Source organism: Aspergillus campestris (genome assembly GCF_002847485.1).
Source record: "Aspergillus campestris IBT 28561 chromosome Unknown P168scaffold_11, whole genome shotgun sequence".
Lineage (NCBI taxonomy): Eukaryota > Fungi > Ascomycota > Eurotiomycetes > Eurotiales > Aspergillaceae > Aspergillus > Aspergillus campestris.
In genome coordinates, this window is record NW_020194346.1 from 194843 (window position 1) to 212816 (window position 17974).

At 50.9% G+C, this 17974-nt stretch overlaps 5 protein-coding genes across 5 annotated transcripts; 2 read left to right on the top strand and 3 right to left on the bottom strand.

Annotated features, from left to right (window-relative positions):
* ade13 (adenylosuccinase ADE13) lies at positions 1–2523 on the top strand. The gene is made up of 10 exons (XM_024839039.1): positions 1–20; positions 109–279; positions 348–434; positions 493–1220; positions 1269–1385; positions 1440–1512; positions 1560–1638; positions 1690–1696; positions 1747–1804; positions 1867–2523. Exons 2-10 carry the CDS (start codon positions 228–230, stop codon positions 2115–2117), a joined length of 1452 nt encoding a protein of 483 aa, XP_024689994.1. The 5' UTR covers positions 1–20; positions 109–227; the 3' UTR covers positions 2118–2523.
* A 1241-nt stretch (positions 2524–3764) lies between these two features.
* On the bottom strand, positions 3765–5991 carry P168DRAFT_312551 (uncharacterized protein). Its single transcript, XM_024839580.1, has 6 exons — positions 5442–5991; positions 5225–5388; positions 4789–5094; positions 4284–4708; positions 4071–4224; positions 3765–3919 (listed from the first exon to the last, which is right to left on the bottom strand). The coding sequence occupies exons 1-5, from the start codon at positions 5744–5746 to the stop codon at positions 4198–4200; spliced, it is 1227 nt and encodes a 408-aa protein (XP_024689995.1). The 5' UTR covers positions 5747–5991; the 3' UTR covers positions 3765–3919; positions 4071–4197.
* Positions 5992–10532: 4541 nt separating this feature from the next.
* On the top strand, positions 10533–12076 carry P168DRAFT_241800 (PDK/BCKDK family protein kinase; the record flags this gene model as incomplete). Its single annotated transcript, XM_024833773.1, has 4 exons — positions 10533–10644; positions 10752–10900; positions 10972–11960; positions 12013–12076. The coding sequence occupies 4 exons, from the start codon at positions 10533–10535 to the stop codon at positions 12074–12076; spliced, it is 1314 nt and encodes a 437-aa protein (XP_024689996.1).
* Positions 12077–13093: 1017 nt separating this feature from the next.
* P168DRAFT_284164 (uncharacterized protein) lies at positions 13094–14293 on the bottom strand (the record flags this gene model as incomplete). The annotated part of the gene is made up of 3 exons (XM_024836116.1): positions 13094–13633; positions 13776–14005; positions 14101–14293. 3 exons carry the CDS (start codon positions 14291–14293, stop codon positions 13094–13096), a joined length of 963 nt encoding a protein of 320 aa, XP_024689997.1.
* An 899-nt stretch (positions 14294–15192) lies between these two features.
* Positions 15193–17770, bottom strand: P168DRAFT_329372 (SKN1/KRE6 family beta-glucan synthesis-associated protein; the record flags this gene model as incomplete). The annotated part of the gene is made up of 6 exons (XM_024841465.1): positions 15193–15599; positions 15658–16135; positions 16186–16708; positions 16757–16858; positions 16912–17089; positions 17148–17770. 6 exons carry the CDS (start codon positions 17768–17770, stop codon positions 15548–15550), a joined length of 1956 nt encoding a protein of 651 aa, XP_024689998.1. The 3' UTR covers positions 15193–15547.
* Between the last annotated feature and the right edge of the window lie 204 nt (positions 17771–17974).

A 17974-nucleotide genomic window follows, 5' to 3' on the forward strand; every position in this document is an offset into this window, starting at 1 on the left:
ATGTTATATTAACCTCTACGGTTCGCTTCCATATCCGGGCTGATCGAAAACTCACGATGAACCCCTCCAGATAACGTGACTGATAAGCGGAGCCCCGCTAGCGTAAAGATTGTCCCGCCGCAAAATTTCCCATCGATCCTCCACACATTCAAGAGCCCCTCTCCCTTTTGTTCTCCTTTCCCGTCGCTCAATTCGTCGTGGAAGCCTCTCAATTCCAATCCGACAGGATGTCCTCCAGCAACGATGTCTACCAGACTCCCCTCAACTCGCGGTACTCGAGTAAGTCACCCCACGGGTCGATCGATTCGCCGATCCCGGTTTCGGACTAATAGGGTTCATGCGTATAGGCGATGAGATGAAGTACCTCTTTTCCGCCAGGAACCGCTTCTCTACCTGGCGACAGCTGTGGCTCTGGCTGGCCGAGTCTCAAAAGGGTATAATTGTCCAGTGACCACCGATTCCAATGCGTCGTGTGTTAACCGGTTGCGTCAGAGCTCGGTCTCCCTATCACCGATGACGCCATTTCCCAGATGAAGGCGCATACTACGATCCAGGACGAGGAGTTCAAGGTTGCCGCGGAGGAGGAGAAGCGCCGGAGACACGATGTCATGGCCCACGTCCACGCGTACGGACAGGTCGCCCCGGCTGCCGCGGGCATCATCCACTGGGGTGCCACCTCGTGCTACTGCACGGACAACGCCGATCTCATCTTCCTCCGCGACGGTCTCGACATCCTGATCCCCAAGCTGGCCGTCGTTATCGATAAGCTGTCCGCATTCGCGCAGGAGCACAAGGACCTGCCTTGTCTCGGTTTCACGCACGGACAGCCTGCCCAGCTCGTCACCGTTGGCAAGCGGGCGTGCCTGTGGATCCAGGATCTGCTCATGGATCTGAGGAACTTGGAAAGGGCCCGCGATGACCTGCGTTTCCGTGGTGTCAAGGGTACCACCGGTACTCAGGCTTCCTTCCTCCAGATCTTCGAGGGTGATCACAGTAAGGTCGAGCAGCTGGACGAGCTGGTGACCGAGAAGGCTGGTTTCAGCTCTGCTTTCATCATCTCCAGCCAGACGTACTCCCGAAAGATCGACGTTGACGTTGGCAACGCCCTGGGTTCCTTCGGCTCCACTTGCGAGCGCATTGGCATCGATATCCGCCATCTCGCGATGCTCAAGGAGCTTGAAGAGCCTTTTGAGAAGGACCAGATTGGCAGCAGCGCGATGGTACGTAACACACTGCAGGCTGTAGGGATACAATCTAACATATTATAGGCCTACAAGCGCAACCCCATGCGCTCTGAGCGTCTTTGCTCCCTGGGAAGACACCTCCAGAACCTGCCCAAGGATGCCTTGGACACCTACTCAGCGCAGTGGTTTGAGCGCTCTCTGGTGAGAACTGGTTTTCTTGAGTCTCATAGTATCAGGTGTGCTAACTGCCTCTAGGATGACAGTGCTATCCGCCGTATCAGCGTCCCGGAGCTGTATCTCACTGCCGATGCTTGTCTCATCCTGCTGAGTGAGTGTTTTCGACTGATATTGGAGGATGCGCTAACCACATCCCAGACAACGTCACCTCTGGCTTCGTCGTCTACCCCGAGGTCATCAGACGCCATGTGAACGATGAGCTTCCTTTCATGGCCACGTAAGTCATATCCAATTCTTATATACAAGATCACTACTAACATCTAATCAGTGAGAACGTAAGCTTGCGAATCCTCCCAGTCCCGTAATTAAATACTTACAACAACAGGTTATCATGGCCTGCGTCAAGAAGGGCCTTTCCCGGCAAGACGCGCATGAGGAAATTCGTACGTGTCTCCTGTCCACTATCTCACCTCCATCTCCCATCCTAACCCAATATTCACCACAGGCGTCCTCTCCCACCAAGCCGCCGACAACGTCAAGAAGCACGGCAAGAACAACGACCTGCTCGAGCGCATCCGCCGCACCGAGTTCTTCAGCCCCATCCTCGGCGAGCTCGAAACCCTCCTCGACCCGAGCACCTTCGTCGGCCGCGCCCCGCAGCAGGTTGAGAAGTTCGTCTCGACGGAGGTCAAGCAGGTCCTCAAGCCTTATGCGGCCCAGCTCGCCAAGGCGGAGACGTCCGCTCTTCATGTTTAGGTACATCACCACACTACAACATTTACATACAATATGTACACGTCTACATAACACATTTATACACGAATATAGTTCAATCTAACGGCTTGGTCACACGCGCATCCACATTATCCTACCATGTCTTATAAAACGAAGATATCTGAAAATTGAGAAGAAAAGCAAATACATCAGCCAAAACACTGACGCTAGCCCACCATCGATCCTGGTGTATCATCTATCCTATCCCTTTCCTTCAATGCAAGCCCACCGTCCAGGCTGGTTCAGCATCATCTATTGCCATAATAGCCTTTTGACATCTACACAAATCTAAGCCGGGCTGGGGCAGTCTGTATCATAATTCACTAACCTAAACAAAAGCAGACCCAATGATAGTTATTCAGTACGCACTTGTATAATTCTTCCTCCGACTATACTATACTACTTCCACAGTATCAATCTATTAGGCAACCTTCTCTGAACCAGTTTCAAGCTAGCTCAATTGATAAGCAGCAAAACAACTAAAAATTAACCAAACAAGCCACACATCCAATCCAGTACCACCTACCTTACCTTCACACGTACCACTACGTAGTACCTACCTACCAACCTACCCTGTCCTCTCCCCGCTTCACCCCCTGCCAGGGTAACGGTCTGATAAGGCCCAGCCCAGCTGACCCTGGTAGGCTCTACCCAATGCGATCTACTGCATTACATTGCCTGCACTGGGTTGGGTCCTTTACTATCTGGTAGGTAGGTAGGTAGGTAGGTAGTTGGATATGGTAAGCCATCACTTGGGGATATGTGGATTTGTAGTTATAAAGGCATTATATTAGATTCATCTTGACCCTCTCTCTCTCTCTGGATTACTACCTACCTACCTACCTACCTACCTACCTACCTACCTACCTACCTACCCCCCAAACCAGTAGCTAAACAAATAAATACTATCCAAACAACCGACCAACCGACCGACTACCTACCTAGGTAATAAACAAACCCAACACCCAACCCAAGACCATACAAAAAGCAATATCCTTCTCTGCCTTATATCTTCTTCTTTTTTTTAAAAAAAATTTTTCTCCCCACCTCGGAGAATTCCTTTTTCCCTTAAAGTTTCGCTATGTCGTACAGAATATGTACATACATAGTCTATGCTGTACAAAGATGCATATTGCGTGGGTGGTGTAACTTGGCTCTGCGTCTGGTAGGTAGGTAGGTAGGCAGGTAATTTACGGGGACTTGAGGTTATTGCTCTATCTGTGAGTGTAGCAGTTGTTTGGTTTGATTATGTATTGTATAGGTATGGATGGTGTTGTTGGAGGGAGCAAACACATGAAGTAAGAATAGAGATAACAAGTGAAAGTGCAAAAAGAGAAGAGAAGAGAAGAGAAGAAAATAAAAAAGTGAAAAGATTGTCTCTGGCAAAAGGAAGACAAAGGCAGTCTTGATCCATGATGCATCTAAAAATCTTGAGATACATTCAATTGGAATATGGTTCAATCAAACCTGATTCAGATAATAGAGCCAGGCTATATCGCGAACATTTCCTCTCCTTTACAATCGTATATATCCAAGCGCTATTCACATGATGTTTGGTATTTCCAAGAATATATCAACTGTAGAGAGGAGGAGAGAGGTAATTCAAAATATATACATATCCTATTTTCTCCAACTTTTCACATCGCACCGGGTGCAAGATTCAATTAACGAACTTCTCTATTTAAAAATATCAGACAGACCACCGCCATCCAAATGCAAATACCCAGCCAGCTGTAGCTCCGCGGAGTCCAGTCCAACCAGGCGTCAAAGACTCTATCAAAATTCTGCAAGCACTTTAGTAAATGAGTGTAACACAGATCAACACGACCGGGACAGGCGACACGGTCTGTCGACCACCAGATCATCAACCTATTTAGAACAGATACAGGCGGGAAGAACAAAACCAAATCAGAACAGGGCAGGAATTGAGCATACCTATCTGTGTAACGGACGAAACTCAGAAATATTAGCAATTCCAACCATTTCGGTGAAAGACGTCATTCATATGCGATATCAACCCCCGCGGGGGTGGGGAGACCATACCCCGGACGGAGAGGACAGACTAGAGGGCGGCCAGCCAATTGAGGATCTAGAGCGGATACTGGTTAGACTTCCCGATATGTAGTTATCATTTAGGACGGGGCATACCATCATCGCTTGCATCACAGCGACCTTCTCGCCGTAATGCACGCCATCCCAACTGTCGGCCTGCAGGGTGGCGTTGTACATGCCCAGAGACTCGACCCCCTTGCCTCGAGCGGCGTCCGAGGCATCCAGGGTGTATTGCCAACTGCGGGCGCGCACGTTGTCGCCCGGGGAGTTTTGGTGACCGGGGGAGTTGGGCCCAACCCAGAGGAACGGCATGTCGCGTCCACTCGACTGGGCTGATTCCAACCATTCGTCCATGCTGCTGCGGGCGGTCGACAACGAATGCGAGGTCGAGAGCGACAGGCTGTGGATCACCGGGACCGGTCGGCTCTTCCCGGTGGCCTGGGAGACCCGGAGACGGAACGTCTCATGGGCGTTTTTGGAAGCGGGCGAGCCGGTGATGGGCACAAAGCCGTGAGAGACCCCTGGGGACCAAGGCCGGTTAGCAGCGCAGAACGTGGCCCGCGAGAGGGCGTCCAACTAGGAAGGGAGACAAAACACTCACGAGTTGAACACCGGTACGGGCTCCGTTCCGCTGCGGGACCGTCCTGTTGATACGCCTGGTCGCTCGAGGTAATCCGCAGTGGGGCGCACACAGGGCTAGTGAATTGCGAATCGCATTTGCACTTCTCCGCCTGGTCCTTGCTGAATTCCCAATCTTTGAGGGAGCCGGATTCCAGGTTCTGGCGGAGGAGGATGTTAAATCCCGCATAGATGTCGGCCAGGGACTCGTCGCCAATGAAAACCACGCCGTCGAATTTCTGCAGGACGTCACAGACCTGGGAGACGGAAAACCAGCGATAAGAGCAGCCTGATAGGCGCATGTCGTCAGTTGCGGGCGGCAGAATCCCCGGGTCACCGGGAGGAGGCCGGAGGCCCATTCCCTCGGCTTCCGACGAGGGGGGAGAACGGGGGAGGTGACACTTCTGTGATCGACTTACCTTGAGAGGTATAGGCCGCATCAAACCCATGTCGGCCACCGTTGCTCATGGCATTGAGCAAGGAGTCGCGGGTCTGGCAGTACAGTTTGGTGTCCTGCGGCGGCTCAAAGAGTGACAGCGAGGAGAGGCCACACTGACGATGACCTGCATACTCGGCCAGAAAGCTGCGATCGGGATTGGTTAGAGCCGCTCCTTCGGTTATCCGAGGCTCACTCACTCATGGTTGGGACCCGCCAGAGTGATGGGGAAGGTCTGGGAGGGGCTGAAGGGGAGATAGAAGATATCACGGATGAGCCAGACGATGTAGAAGACGCCCAGCACCCACAAGGAGGCCATCAACTTGTAAGTGGAGGAACGCCAGGTGACTCTACGGATTAGCCTCCGGCCGTTGGGGCCCTCGATCGGACCGCGCCGCGGGGGCTGATGATTCTGCTGCATGCTGGAAAAGGGATATGCAAAGGCTTCGTTCATCGAGGAGGACGAGGCTAGCGACTCGCTATTGGATGCGCGACGACGAGACATGGTTCTTTTCAAGCTGTCTTACATCGACCCGCAGCGACTGAAGAGGTGGAAGTATAAGGAGAGATCTAAATTGGCTGACAACGGGAAATGCATCTGCCAGAGGCCTGGAGCGACTTTTTTTTCTTTCTTCTCTGATGCTTTTTTTGATTCTTTTCGTCCTCACTTCCTTTCTTTCTTGTTTTTTTTTGTCTTTTTGGTTTTCCTGTGTGATCACTTGGTTTCCTAATCGGGTCGGAGGGAACCAGGAAGCGAGGGAAAAAGAAGCCCAAAAGGGAAAATCAATAATAAGAGAGGAGGGATGAAAGAAAGGAGGAAAATATTCAAAAGAGGAAGGGGAAGTGAGATAGGCCCCCGAGAAGGAAAAAAGGAAGAAGCCGAACGAACGAAGAGCTGGGAGAGAGAGAGGAATGAGGAATTCAAATCCCCAGAGAAGACAAGAAAGAAGAAGAAGAATGACACTTCCACACTAGGCCAAGTTGTGACTGTAGTCCATAACCACGATCATTAATGGAGAATCAACAGACACTGTTGTTATTTATTATACTTATTCTATTATTCTATTGATATTTTATTGACTTAATTCTGTATTTATCTCCAGATTTGAACTGTCATGCGACCTGATCTTGTTCTTTCTTTCTCTCCAATCGATAGTCGTCCTGAGGTCGTATTTGACCGTTGAGATTGCTTCTTTCTTTCCTTCTTCCAGTTCAACTCTCTCGACCTCTTGGTTGACAACTATTAATCTAGCTTTGATTGATTTATTGTTGATCTCCAGAAAACACAAAATACACTGTCAATCCCGCCAATCTTATCCAAATCCAACCTCTACAGCCACTGCACTCAACCCCAATCGGATATCTCATCGGGGAATTCCAAAGAAAAGGGGAGAACCCGTCGGGGAACGAATCCAAGAGAGAAAAAAAAAATCAAAAAGGCAAAAAGAGGGGGAGGGGAAGACAACGGAAAAAGAACGAGAGAAGATCAAGAGGGGCAACGACTTCCCAACTGGAGCCAGCTACGGGTTCGGAATTTGGCATCAACGGCATGAGGGCCAAAAAGGCAATGGACCTGGAGCGTTTTTTTTTTTTTTGCGGATCCTCTCTAGACTGTGGTCGATTTAGCCTCCTCCCAGTATGTCTTTCCCTCTCCGTCGTTCGCTTGTCGGTTTCTCTCTCCTCTCTCACGATGTACAGGCATGGTGATTGGCGTGTCAATGTCGCGTCCCTTCGCCAGTGCGACCAATTCCATTCGACGCAGAATCTAAATCCGCAGAGAGCAAATGAAATCCATGAACCCAATCAAAATCATAATAACTGTAAATAATGCCAAGAAGGAAGAACCGTGTGGCTAGAACAAAAATACCCGACTTGGGCGATGATCGTGCAAGTCCACAATAATGCCGGTTTGCGCCATCCATTCCTGCCCGTCAAACTGACGATGACGATGCACAGCTAGTTGGATTTTCCCCGGTTAATCCCTTGGTTTCCACGGCAGGAAGACAAGCGAAGAAAAAGATGAGAAAGGAAAAGAAAAAAAGATGAAAGAAAGAACGAGAAAGAAAGAAAAGAATTACGAGTCAGGCCCACTCCAATTTTCGACAATACGTCGGTGGAACTTCAAGATCCCAACCAATGCAACGTCTGGACAATTTGAAACAGACTTCGAACAACAAGATACCGCGCTGCATGAAAAGTCCTTGATAATTTCATCATTCCGAGACTATACCATTTACCAGAAGCGAAGTGTATCAACCGCGGATTTTACACAAAACATACACCGATAAAGCTTACACATATCACTCCCTTCAGTGGGACGGTCGAGGATTCAGTTCCTCTCATGATCCCGTGGGAATATACTGAGGTTTGGACGTGTTATTGTATACTCGACTGGCTAGCGATCTTCTGGACCTTTTTGCCCCCTCCGACCCCATTTGTTGCTACCCAAAACGATCTTCGGCCCTAGACGTCCATCGACAAGGGTTATCACCGCCCAAAACCCAGATGGAACGGGAAAAGAAAAACCAAAGAAGGAAAAAAGAAAAAAGAAAAGAAAAGAAAGTCAAAAAAAAATAAAAATAAAAATAAAATAAAAAAAATTGTCGACCACGCACTGCCCGCTGCACGATGATGGTCCGGACAGGACAGCTTGGAATAAGGGCAGCCAGTCGGGTCCGCTGACGGAGAGATTCACAAATGACGATGGTTCTGGTTGGTGGGTCATCCAGGCGTCAAATGTAATGAGTCTGGCAATGAAGCTGCTCAGTTCTCCACCGCTAGAAAGATTTTCACCCGCAGGGACCAAAGTACCCTACCATGAAAGAGAAAGTTGGGGAAGATGATGATGTGATAAGGATATCATGAGGAGATGATCATTCCGTTGACAACGCTGATCCCACACTAGGTATACCAGTAGGTACTAGGTACCAACATGAGGTTTCACCGTCTAGTAGCGAACGGCATACGATTCTAAATCCGAGCCAAGAGCGCCGGCGTGGCCCCGAGACTTAGATCCTGGTAATGACTGCGCACTCTATAGCTTTGCCACAACAAGCATCATCTCGAGACGGTAACTACGGATACTACTACCTTCTATCTGCCTGGAGGGACCGGCTCCGCGTCCCTTTGAACATGCCGGCCAAGCCATGAACCATGAACTGTGGAGATCATCACTCTTGTCTTGTGCCTAGGCAGAAGCCACCTTTGTTTTGTCCCTTGTTGCTTTCTTTAGCCTGCTCGGATTCTTTGATCTTCCCCCTTTTTCTCTTAGACGAGCCCTCGTCGGTGTTGACTGGCAGCCTCGTCACAGTGGCGCTGATCGAACGGTCAATCACACGCTTCATAAGTGGATATTGACAATCCCAATCGAGTATTCCGAAGCATCACTGGAGTGAGTGTTGGATGAATGATACCTACCTACGGTAGGTACGGAGACTGCCAGTATCAATCGTCTGATTGGCTGCGGTCTCCCATGCTGGACTAGGCAGCTCGACACGAAGCTCAGCCTGGCGACACATCCAATCTCCCACGACCCTGGTTGAAACATCCCGGTACTCTGTCCTCGGCTGTTGTTTTCTTCCCTATGGTAGTTGGGACGGTAGAGGCTCGACCGCTACATGGGTAGTGTAGTGGAATGATTCGTTAGTTAACCTAGTTGACAGTGGAGATTGGTCACCACCGTCATCATCCTCGATCTGTCTCTAGTATTAGGTCATACTGGTCGTTTAAGCTCTCGTTCCCCAGATTTATAAGAGTAGATGTACGCTGTGGGGTTCAAATGGTGCTTATATATAGGATGGAGGGAAGAGACAAGCGGAGCCTTGGCATACTCCAAGACTAAGCCTTACATTCGCTATGGACATAGCAGGCATGTTCGACATGTATACCTCACCCACTCCCTGACAGCAGACGACACTTGAGCCTGGTGAATCTAATTCCACCAAGCATGACATTCACAAGTTATCGAGCACCAGAAACGATAAGCAGCCGAGTGAGAATTGTTGCGAACAAAGCCAAAAACCATGCTCAACTCAGTCTTACACCCAGATATAAATAACCCCATAGCATGATGTCCTCCATCGTATGGAGCAATTTGCAGACTACAGTACGTACGGTGTCCACGGCTCAACTTAGCGTCTCCACCAGAGAATGTCTACTATCTCCGACCGAGTCCACACAACGGCCGAGAGTTTCCCAATCGATCGCTGTCTCTCCTTCAACACGTTTTGAGTCAGACTGGTGTTACTCCGATATAACTATAGCTATGTGACAGACTCGGACACACGGCTAACCCACTTATTAAGCCTGATCTACGGGATAGGCAATGACGTTGTTGATCGGTTTGAGAACTAACCAGATTGATGTCAGTACTCAGTAGACTGCATGATAGTTTCTGAGACGAATATATAGCGATTGAGACTCCCTCGTTGGAGTCCCTCGTCAATTGTCAAAGAATCATGGAATACAGACAGTATAACTGTTCGGACGAAAGGGAAGCTTCGGCTCGCGGCCTGTCACGTTCGCATGGGCGATCCAACCAGGTCACCGATGAACAGAATCAGACCATGGTTCTCACTAGTGTGGTGCACTGATCAGGGTCCTCTTTTAGTTTTATTGATTATTCTCGAGTCTCGAGTCTCTATCGATGAGTTAGTAATGACCATAACAGACATATTCAAAGAAATTGGAATCAGATCATCTGACCGACTCCAGTGGAGAGAATAGAGACACTGTGGAGAAGACCAGATGATGAGATCGGCGAAATGACTTCACGTTGCTGGACTTCGCTGGACTTCCCTCGGCCCTGCACGGGACCACCCCCCACACGTGACTGGGCCACCCCGGGAATTCGGGTCTCCGCAGCAGCACGAGAATGAGAAGAGTCATCATACCCCATTTCTTCTCTTCGTTCATTTCCTTCTCTCTTCTTTTTTCTTCCTCTCCTCAATCTATCCTAAACCATTGACCCTTCTCTCTTCTCCTCCCTTTTTCTCATCTATCTCTCTTCATTCCTCCCTCCCTCCCTCCCTCCCTCTCTCTCACCTCATCTGCCTAGTGCTCCCCTCCGTTCCGAGCTCGTGGAAGCGGAGAGTCAACCTCGGCAGTCAATTTCACTTCCTTCTCTCCCCATCCGCCCTGTCTATTCTCCCCTCCTCCTCACCCCCCCCATTGCACCACCTATCTTCTATCTATTCTTTTTTATTCCGCTCATATCAACGATCACTTCTGCTGGATTATTCCAGTGATCAATCCGTGTGACTCCAGGCCGAGAGGCCGGAATAGCACCCATCATGTGGAAACCGTCGGAGAGACTGATGGACACCATCAGACATTATGCCAGCTTTCCTGCCACCGGCGTCTCTCTCCGGCAGATGGTCCAATTTGGCGACCGTCCATCAACAGGTACGTTTCTGGTTTGGTTCTTCCGCGACGCGAATGCAGCTCGATGGGATAGCCCTCCCCCCCCCCTTTCCAAAATGGCGGACGATCGCTAATCGCCCTCCTATCAGGCACTCTCTTCCGTGCCTCGCAGTTCCTCTCTGAAGAACTTCCCATCCGATTGGCTCATCGCGTTCAGGATCTGGGCGAGCTTCCGGATGGATTGAGTGAAATGCCCTCCATCAAGAAGGTCCAGGACTGGTATGCGCAGTCGTTTGAGGTTTGACCCACCCGCCCCCCTTCCCTTCTGCCGCCCCTCCCGACCTGTGGCGTTCTAACCGTTGCGCACAGGAAATCATCACCCTCCCGCGACCCTCCCTCACCCAGGAAGTCAAAGCCCGCCTGATGCGACCGAACCGAATCAATGGGGGCCAGTCCAAAATTCTCTCCGAAACCACCCAGAACCCCAGCGTCAAGGAGGGCCAATACCGCTCCTCCCCCAGCTCGGCGGTGCAGCACAACACCAATGGCAAGGGTGTGGCGGTGCGGAGATATTTCGTTCCGTCCGACGATCAAGGAAACTGGCCCCCCGAATTGAACGACTACAACGAACGCTTCTCCAAGACCTTGCAGCAGATCAAACGGCGACACGACGGCGTGGTGACTACCGTGGCCCAGGGCATCCTGGAATGGAAACGGAAACGCCAGCGTCTGCAAATCGACTCCACCGTTCAGTCCTTCCTAGATCGCTTCTACATGTCTCGCATTGGTATCCGCATGCTCATCGGCCAGCACATCGCTCTCACGGAACAGACCCACGTTCGCCATCCTAACTATGTCGGAATAATTTGCACCAAGACCAACGTGCGGGAGATCGCGCTCGAGGCCATTGAAAACGCTCGCTTTGTCTGTGAGGACTACTATGGTCTTTTCGAAGCGCCCAAGGTTCAGCTCGTCTGCAAGGAGGACCTGAACTTTATGTACGTTCCGGGACACCTCTCGCATATGCTATTTGAAACCTTGAAGAACTCGCTGCGCGCCGTGGTGGAGACCTACGGAGCCGACAAGGAGGCATTTCCCGTCACCAAGGTAATAATTGCCGAAGGCAAGGAGGACATCACGATCAAGGTCACCGACGAGGGCGGCGGCATTCCGCGTTCCGCCATCCCCCTGGTGTGGACGTACATGTACACCACCGTCGAGCAGACGCCCAATCTGGACCCGGACTTTGACAAGAGCGACTTCAAGGCTCCCATGGCCGGGTTTGGCTACGGACTGCCCATAAGCCGTCTGTACGCGCGCTACTTTGGTGGCGACCTGAAGCTGATCAGCATGGAAGGGTGAGTTCCCTTCTTTTTCTTGTTTCTGCTGTCATCGACTAATCATGTGAAGGTACGGAACGGATGTGTATCTGCACCTCAATCGGCTCTCCTCGAGCTCGGAACCCCTCCAGTGACAATTACCAGTCATGAGGGATGGTCGTGTTCGGTTCACCACTTCCCATAGACTCCATCCATCTTACCTGGAGCCTGACCCACCGACATCCCAAGGATTGACGCCGATGAATATCGAAGCAGCTCGCGCTCGACTGCGGACGCGGGAAGTCTCCGAGCGCAAACAGGTCGGCGATGCGGAGAGTCGTCTCAATGCTTAGGAGTTGGATTCAGCCAACACGGATGCTGGCTATTTTATCCTGTCCTATTGTTGTTATTGGCAAAGAAAGCCACACCAACCTAGTGAGCGACCGCCGCACCGCACCATTCAGTGTTATCCATTCTAGCGCTAGTCACATTGCGCCCTACACTTACACCACACTCACATCAACACACAAACACTCACGCCCGGCGGGCCCATCTTGTGAACATGAACATCATGGGCAGATATCACGGGATATTATCTCCAGCGGGCAACGCCCATGAAAGGAGACCATCTACTATAGGCAGGCACGACCCTGCAAGGTCGAAAATACGATCAAACAGTTGGAATTAGGCATATTAATTTCCGATTGAAAAATGCAACCAACAAATTAAAAAATCACTTTATAAAAAACATTGAATTGAAATACGAAAAGAAACGGATAGTAAGGAATAGCCGTTCGATATGTATGATTATTGTGCGTGATACGCTTCTTTTATTTATTTTTCCTTTGTCTTGGCTGGTTTCGATGATTTTGAAGTTATTCATTGTCTAGTAAGATAGGATAGTAGGATGGTAGGTAGGGATGGATTTAGGATGTGTTAGGGTATAGCTTTAGCTTGTAGCTTTTGACGGGAGGATAGGATGTACAGGCAGATTTCCATGAATATGATTGTTTTAATCATGACTCGACACTACTCATATAGATAGAACATGTAGATGGATGGGTATAAAGTAGAGAATGACCATCACGCAACGGCAGCAAGAATTTCTCAGGGAACAAGACGAACAGAAGAAGCAAGATACCAACGTCCAGATCAAACCTCAAGACGACGTTTCAAAAAACCCCCTCATCACCATCATAATCATCAAACCCCTCCCTCCGCCGTCTCTCCAACTCCCGCTCCCGCTGTAATCTCCGACTCGCCGAGCCAGACCCCGCCCCAGACCCAGACCCAGACCCAGACCCCGAAACAGCCCTCCCCTTCGACGGCGTCGTATTCTCCCTCCTCAACGAGCCAGAAAAAGAAGGCGCAGGCGACGCCGACCCAGACGACGTCCTTCCACCAGAGCGAGAGGCCGAACCAGGCGGAACAACCGGCTCCGGCCTCTTCCACCCATCATCATCTACGCCGTACGCGTCTACGATCTTCCGGTGGACGGTGATGGGTGTGGACCCCGATGATGCTGACGAGGTGACGAATGACTGCGGTGCGGAGGGCGACGATGGACGGTGGCGTTTTTGGGTACTGCTGCTGCTGGTGGTGGTGGTGTTGGGCTGGATGGTGAATCTGTCTGCGCGGATGGAGGCTGCGATGTCGGCGTCTTCGGGGGCCATTAGTTTGGAGAGGAAGCGGCGGCGGGCTTGGGGGAGGGTCTTTTCATTTTGTTTATTAGCATCGTGATTCGTATTTAGTTGGCGGGGAAGAGATGATTGTGTGTACATCATCGTACATTGGGATTTGACCGGATGAGTGGGTGAGGAAGGGAAGGGATCAAAGAGGGAATGGAATAAATACCTCCTGCGCAGCCAACGCCTGAATAGTAAGCAGCTCCCTATCCATCAACACACAAAGCGCAGCATGGCGCTCTTCACGCAGTCGACTGCGGACTTTCTTCTCCTGCTCGATGGAGGTATGGTACGTTCCGTGTTGATGGTGGGGGTGGGGGTGGTGGTGATGTTGGCGATGGCCACGCACGCGGGGATCAGCGGGTGAGAACTGCATTGTTGGGTCGAGACCCGCTAGATCTGATTTTTATGTATGTGTTAGTTTGTCGACACTTGGGTAAGATATATAGAACGAGATAAATAGAATAGAATGGCTAGATATGCAGGGGACATACTGTAACCGCCCGTTTCACGCGTCTGGTGCTGGGGATACTCGTCGACCTGCATAGAGTCGTTCTCGCTCCCGCTCTCATTCTCGCTCTCGTTGTCTGCGTCGGAGATTTCTTCGTCTGAGTCAATGAGGATTGGGACGGGGGTGTTGAGGCTGTGGCTTGGGCGGCGGGGGTTGGGGGCGTTGGGGTTGAACATTTTGGAGGACAGTAGTGTGGTTTGTTGGTAGTGTGTTGTAGCTGATGTGTCTGCCTGTTTGATTGAGATTTGATTGAGTTGTTGACTCGGGTGGACTTTATTGAGGGTATTTCATTGATTGGTAGGTACTCCGTAATGAGCAGCAAAATATACTCGTGTATGGGCAAGAAGTATATGCCCAGCTCAGACAGACAGTCTGACCTATCGCAGGATCCGAGAGCACGAGTCAAGCTGCGATAAATGCTCAAGACCAGTGATCTAGGTGCAAGCTATACAGCTTCCAATCTTGTCAGAAGCCCCACCTGATAGTGCCGATAACAACAACCGCAATTGAAAAGAAGTAGATGTCTTTCCAATCGACAACAACTATGTCTAGCTAATGAAGCTCCTAAAGCGGAGTTCCAATCAGGCAGACAGGCAGACAGGCAGACAAGCAGCTGACAAGTGTGGTACGGTGGAAACTACACTTATATTAGTGAGAGTATGCATATGAAAGAGAGACGAACAAACCTAATTAGAGCTATATCTCTACTCACTCAATATATTTGAAGCAGTGGGAGTGTATGTGGGGTATGAGTCTTGGAAAGATGAATGAGATGGACTGACGCTGTAGTTGTTGTATCAGTGGATGCGACTGATTGCTTAGTCACTATCCTTATGCACATGGTTATGTAGATATGCACGTCATATCTGGATACATGTATAGACATCAGTTCACACCACTACAACTCAACCTGGACACTCCATTTCATGGATGAGAAAGTAAATACTGCAAGTAATAAGCAAGCATATCTAAGACAGAGAATCCCACGAGAATCTACTCATCACTATGGTGGACACATATCCAACTCAATCAGACAAGCATAGATTATATGAATGCGCACAACGCAAGTATAGAACACGATTAGGATATCAAAGATACAAACAGAAACAGAAATGGAACAAGAATTGAAAAAACGAGAAAGGGAGAAAAAAGGTCAAGTATCACCAAACCACTCCAGCCTCAGCACGAACCACCGTATCTGAATAACAACGCCCTCCGACACCGATCACTAGAGAATGGTAAAGTTGGCTCACAGAGCCTTTTTGAAGGGAGAATAAAAAGATGAAAGAAATCGGTCTTCAAGCGCAGATTGAGCCGTCCACCTGCGCTGACAAGTGACGCAGGCTCAAGACATGCCAAAGCAGCGCTCAATGCTATGTATCCGTGACCAAGTCACAGCGTTTAAGAAAGATACTATGTAATGTGCAAAATCAACAGCCATGCATGAAAGAATTCTTCGGCCAGTCGTAGCCAGTTTCCGCCCTAGACAAGTCAGTCAGCATCGTCTCCATTAACAGAGACAAACAGGGAAAGGACGTACCAGGTCGTCTTGTTAGGGTTTTTGTAAGCCTCGGGATGCTTCTCTATGTACTCAGTCGTTTCATAGCCCGGCGGATCACAGGTGAGGCTGATATTATCCGGGTCCTGATAAATCCGGACGTAATCGAACCGCATCACGCCGGGCATATAGTTCGTGATGGAGTCGTTGATGCCGGCGAAACTCTCGGCCATACCCAAGTTCATGACCATGGCCAGAGGCTCTAAGGGTATCATCCGCTGGCCGATATTCCCGTTGGGTCCGATGGAGCGCCCGTCCAGAGTCCAGGTTTTGTTCTCGCCCACGAACCATGTCACTTCGCCGGTTGCCCCTGGGGTGTACTCGAAGGCGTACGTCTGGTACTGCTTGCCGTTGTACCAGTCGTTGTTTAAGTAGGTCAGGCCGGACATGGCTTGCTGGAGAGGGCCTCCGCGGTATGAGTTGATCGATGTGACTTTGGGATCGTATACAGCGGTGAAGTCTAGTTCGGTCAGACAGGGCCATACCAAGAATAGTCAATGAAACACTCACCATAGTCAGGCATATACCAGATATCAAACGGAGCCATCTGCAGACTCTGCGACACGTCACCGACAACAGCCCCGCCGTCATCATTGAGCGGACGGACGCTCGCTTCGATTACATCGATTTCGGGGGCACTTCGCGACTTTCCCGGAGTGGGGTGGTCGGCACCTCCACATGTACAACCCGGTAGACGCATGCCTGGCAGGTAGTTGATTCCGTCCGGGGAGCTCTGGTTGGGCGTGATCCCGGCATCGCACTTGTCGTGGTAGCTGTAGGGCCACATCCCTTCCGTAGTGGCGGCCCACCCGGGTCGTCCCAGATTGCCCATTGCCCAGAAGCCCGGCCAGAAGCCTGACACGTCACCGGATCCTGGCAGCGATACACTGGCCTCCAGACGACCGCCGCTGAAACAGAGCTTGTTCCAGCTCTGGACCATGCCGGAGCGGTATTTCAGTTCGTGGTTGGGAAAGGCGTCAAATCGAAGTTCCAAGACACCGTCCCTGGTGGTGACAGCGTCTGGATCATACCACTAAGGAATATAAGCAGCGTTCAGGGGGATAACCGCGACAGTACTGACCTCAAGATCCTGCGTCACGCCATACCATATATCCACCGCCTGATAGAACGGATCATCCCCATCGTAGAATGTTCGGCCGGGGGTGTTGAACTCGTCGGAGAACTAAAAGATGGTCAAACGCAACTCGCAACCAATGTTGTTCTGAATGTACTGACTACTAGTTTCAGCTCGGTGCCATCGGCAGCCTTCTTGGACATAGCAGACTCCGGGGTATCGGGGTCAATAAGCCCTTTCCTCATATTAGACAGCAGCGGACGCTCCCCTACGTCGAGACATAGCGTATCCCCGGGGTGACAAAGCGTTCCACCTTTTTTCATCCCCTTGACAGCTGTTCTAGAGGAAGAAGTCAGTGGCTAGAAGGGTCTAATTCTTTCTATGGCGGGCTCCATACATAACGGGGTAACCGATAAACAGCACGAGGAAGCCCACAGTCAGCAAGACCAACCCGCCGACGTTGATGAGACCCCGTCGGTTCCAGATATCACATTCTCGCTCGTAGTCATCCGGGTCCGGGTTGTGCATGGCGTCGTCCTTCTCTACATCTTCCGGGAAGAGCAGCAGCCCTTCTGTGGGCGTGATGTTGTACTTCCCGGCCACCGTCTGCGTGTTCACGTCGTTCTCGTCGCTTCCCGCGCGGGACGGCGCGCGCGAGTCCTCGAACGGGATGGAGGCATATCCGCGGGCGTCGTAGCTCGCTCCGTCGGAGGTCCAGCTTGTCCGCCGCGATAGTGGGACAGAGCGCTCTGGAGAATGCAGACTGGCGCTGTACTCGTCGCGAGGCCGGTGTGGTGGTGGGGGGATCAAGAACTCGGTGGACTCCTGTGGGATGGTCGATGCGTATACTGTCCGCACGGTGCCGGACGACGGCGAGTGTGTCATCTCGGAGGTCAGAGCCCGCCCGATTTGCGGGGATGGCGCCGACACGTACGGATCATCGACGTCCGTGAAGGGATCATGGCTTCCGGAGTTGAGGCGGATCTGCGGCGTCTGTCGGGGGCCATTGGGGTCGGCCATTGTGCAATAATCGTTGTTGTCCAGTTTCTATCCAGTGCCGCTGGGTATCTTCGACGGGTATGGGCCTGCCTTCTTGCAGATTGAAGACCTGGCGGGCCTAATGTCTGTTGTACAAGGCTCAATTCACTCTAGACATCAAGCATCCCCCAGCACATTTCCTTTCTTTCCGATGCGCAGCTATCACGGTTTCAACAACAATAACAA

Excerpts from the sequence above, each read along its gene's own strand:
- ade13 (XM_024839039.1), top strand. The coding sequence starts at position 228 with ATGTCCTCCAGCAACGATGTCTACCAGACTCCCCTCAACTCGCGGTAC. Across the intron at positions 435-492 it reads GCTGGCCGAGTCTCAAAAGG|AGCTCGGTCTCCCTATCACC; the intron begins GTATAATTGTCC and ends CGGTTGCGTCAG. Across the intron at positions 1,513-1,559 it reads TGCTTGTCTCATCCTGCTGA|ACAACGTCACCTCTGGCTTC; the intron begins GTGAGTGTTTTC and ends ACCACATCCCAG.
- P168DRAFT_312551 (XM_024839580.1), bottom strand. The coding sequence starts at position 5,746 with ATGTCTCGTCGTCGCGCATCCAATAGCGAGTCGCTAGCCTCGTCCTCC. Across the intron at positions 4,709-4,788 it reads CCCGTACCGGTGTTCAACTC|GGGTCTCTCACGGCTTTGTG; the intron begins GTGAGTGTTTTG and ends CTTGGTCCCCAG. Across the intron at positions 4,225-4,283 it reads CTGTGATGCAAGCGATGATG|ATCCTCAATTGGCTGGCCGC; the intron begins GTATGCCCCGTC and ends TATCCGCTCTAG.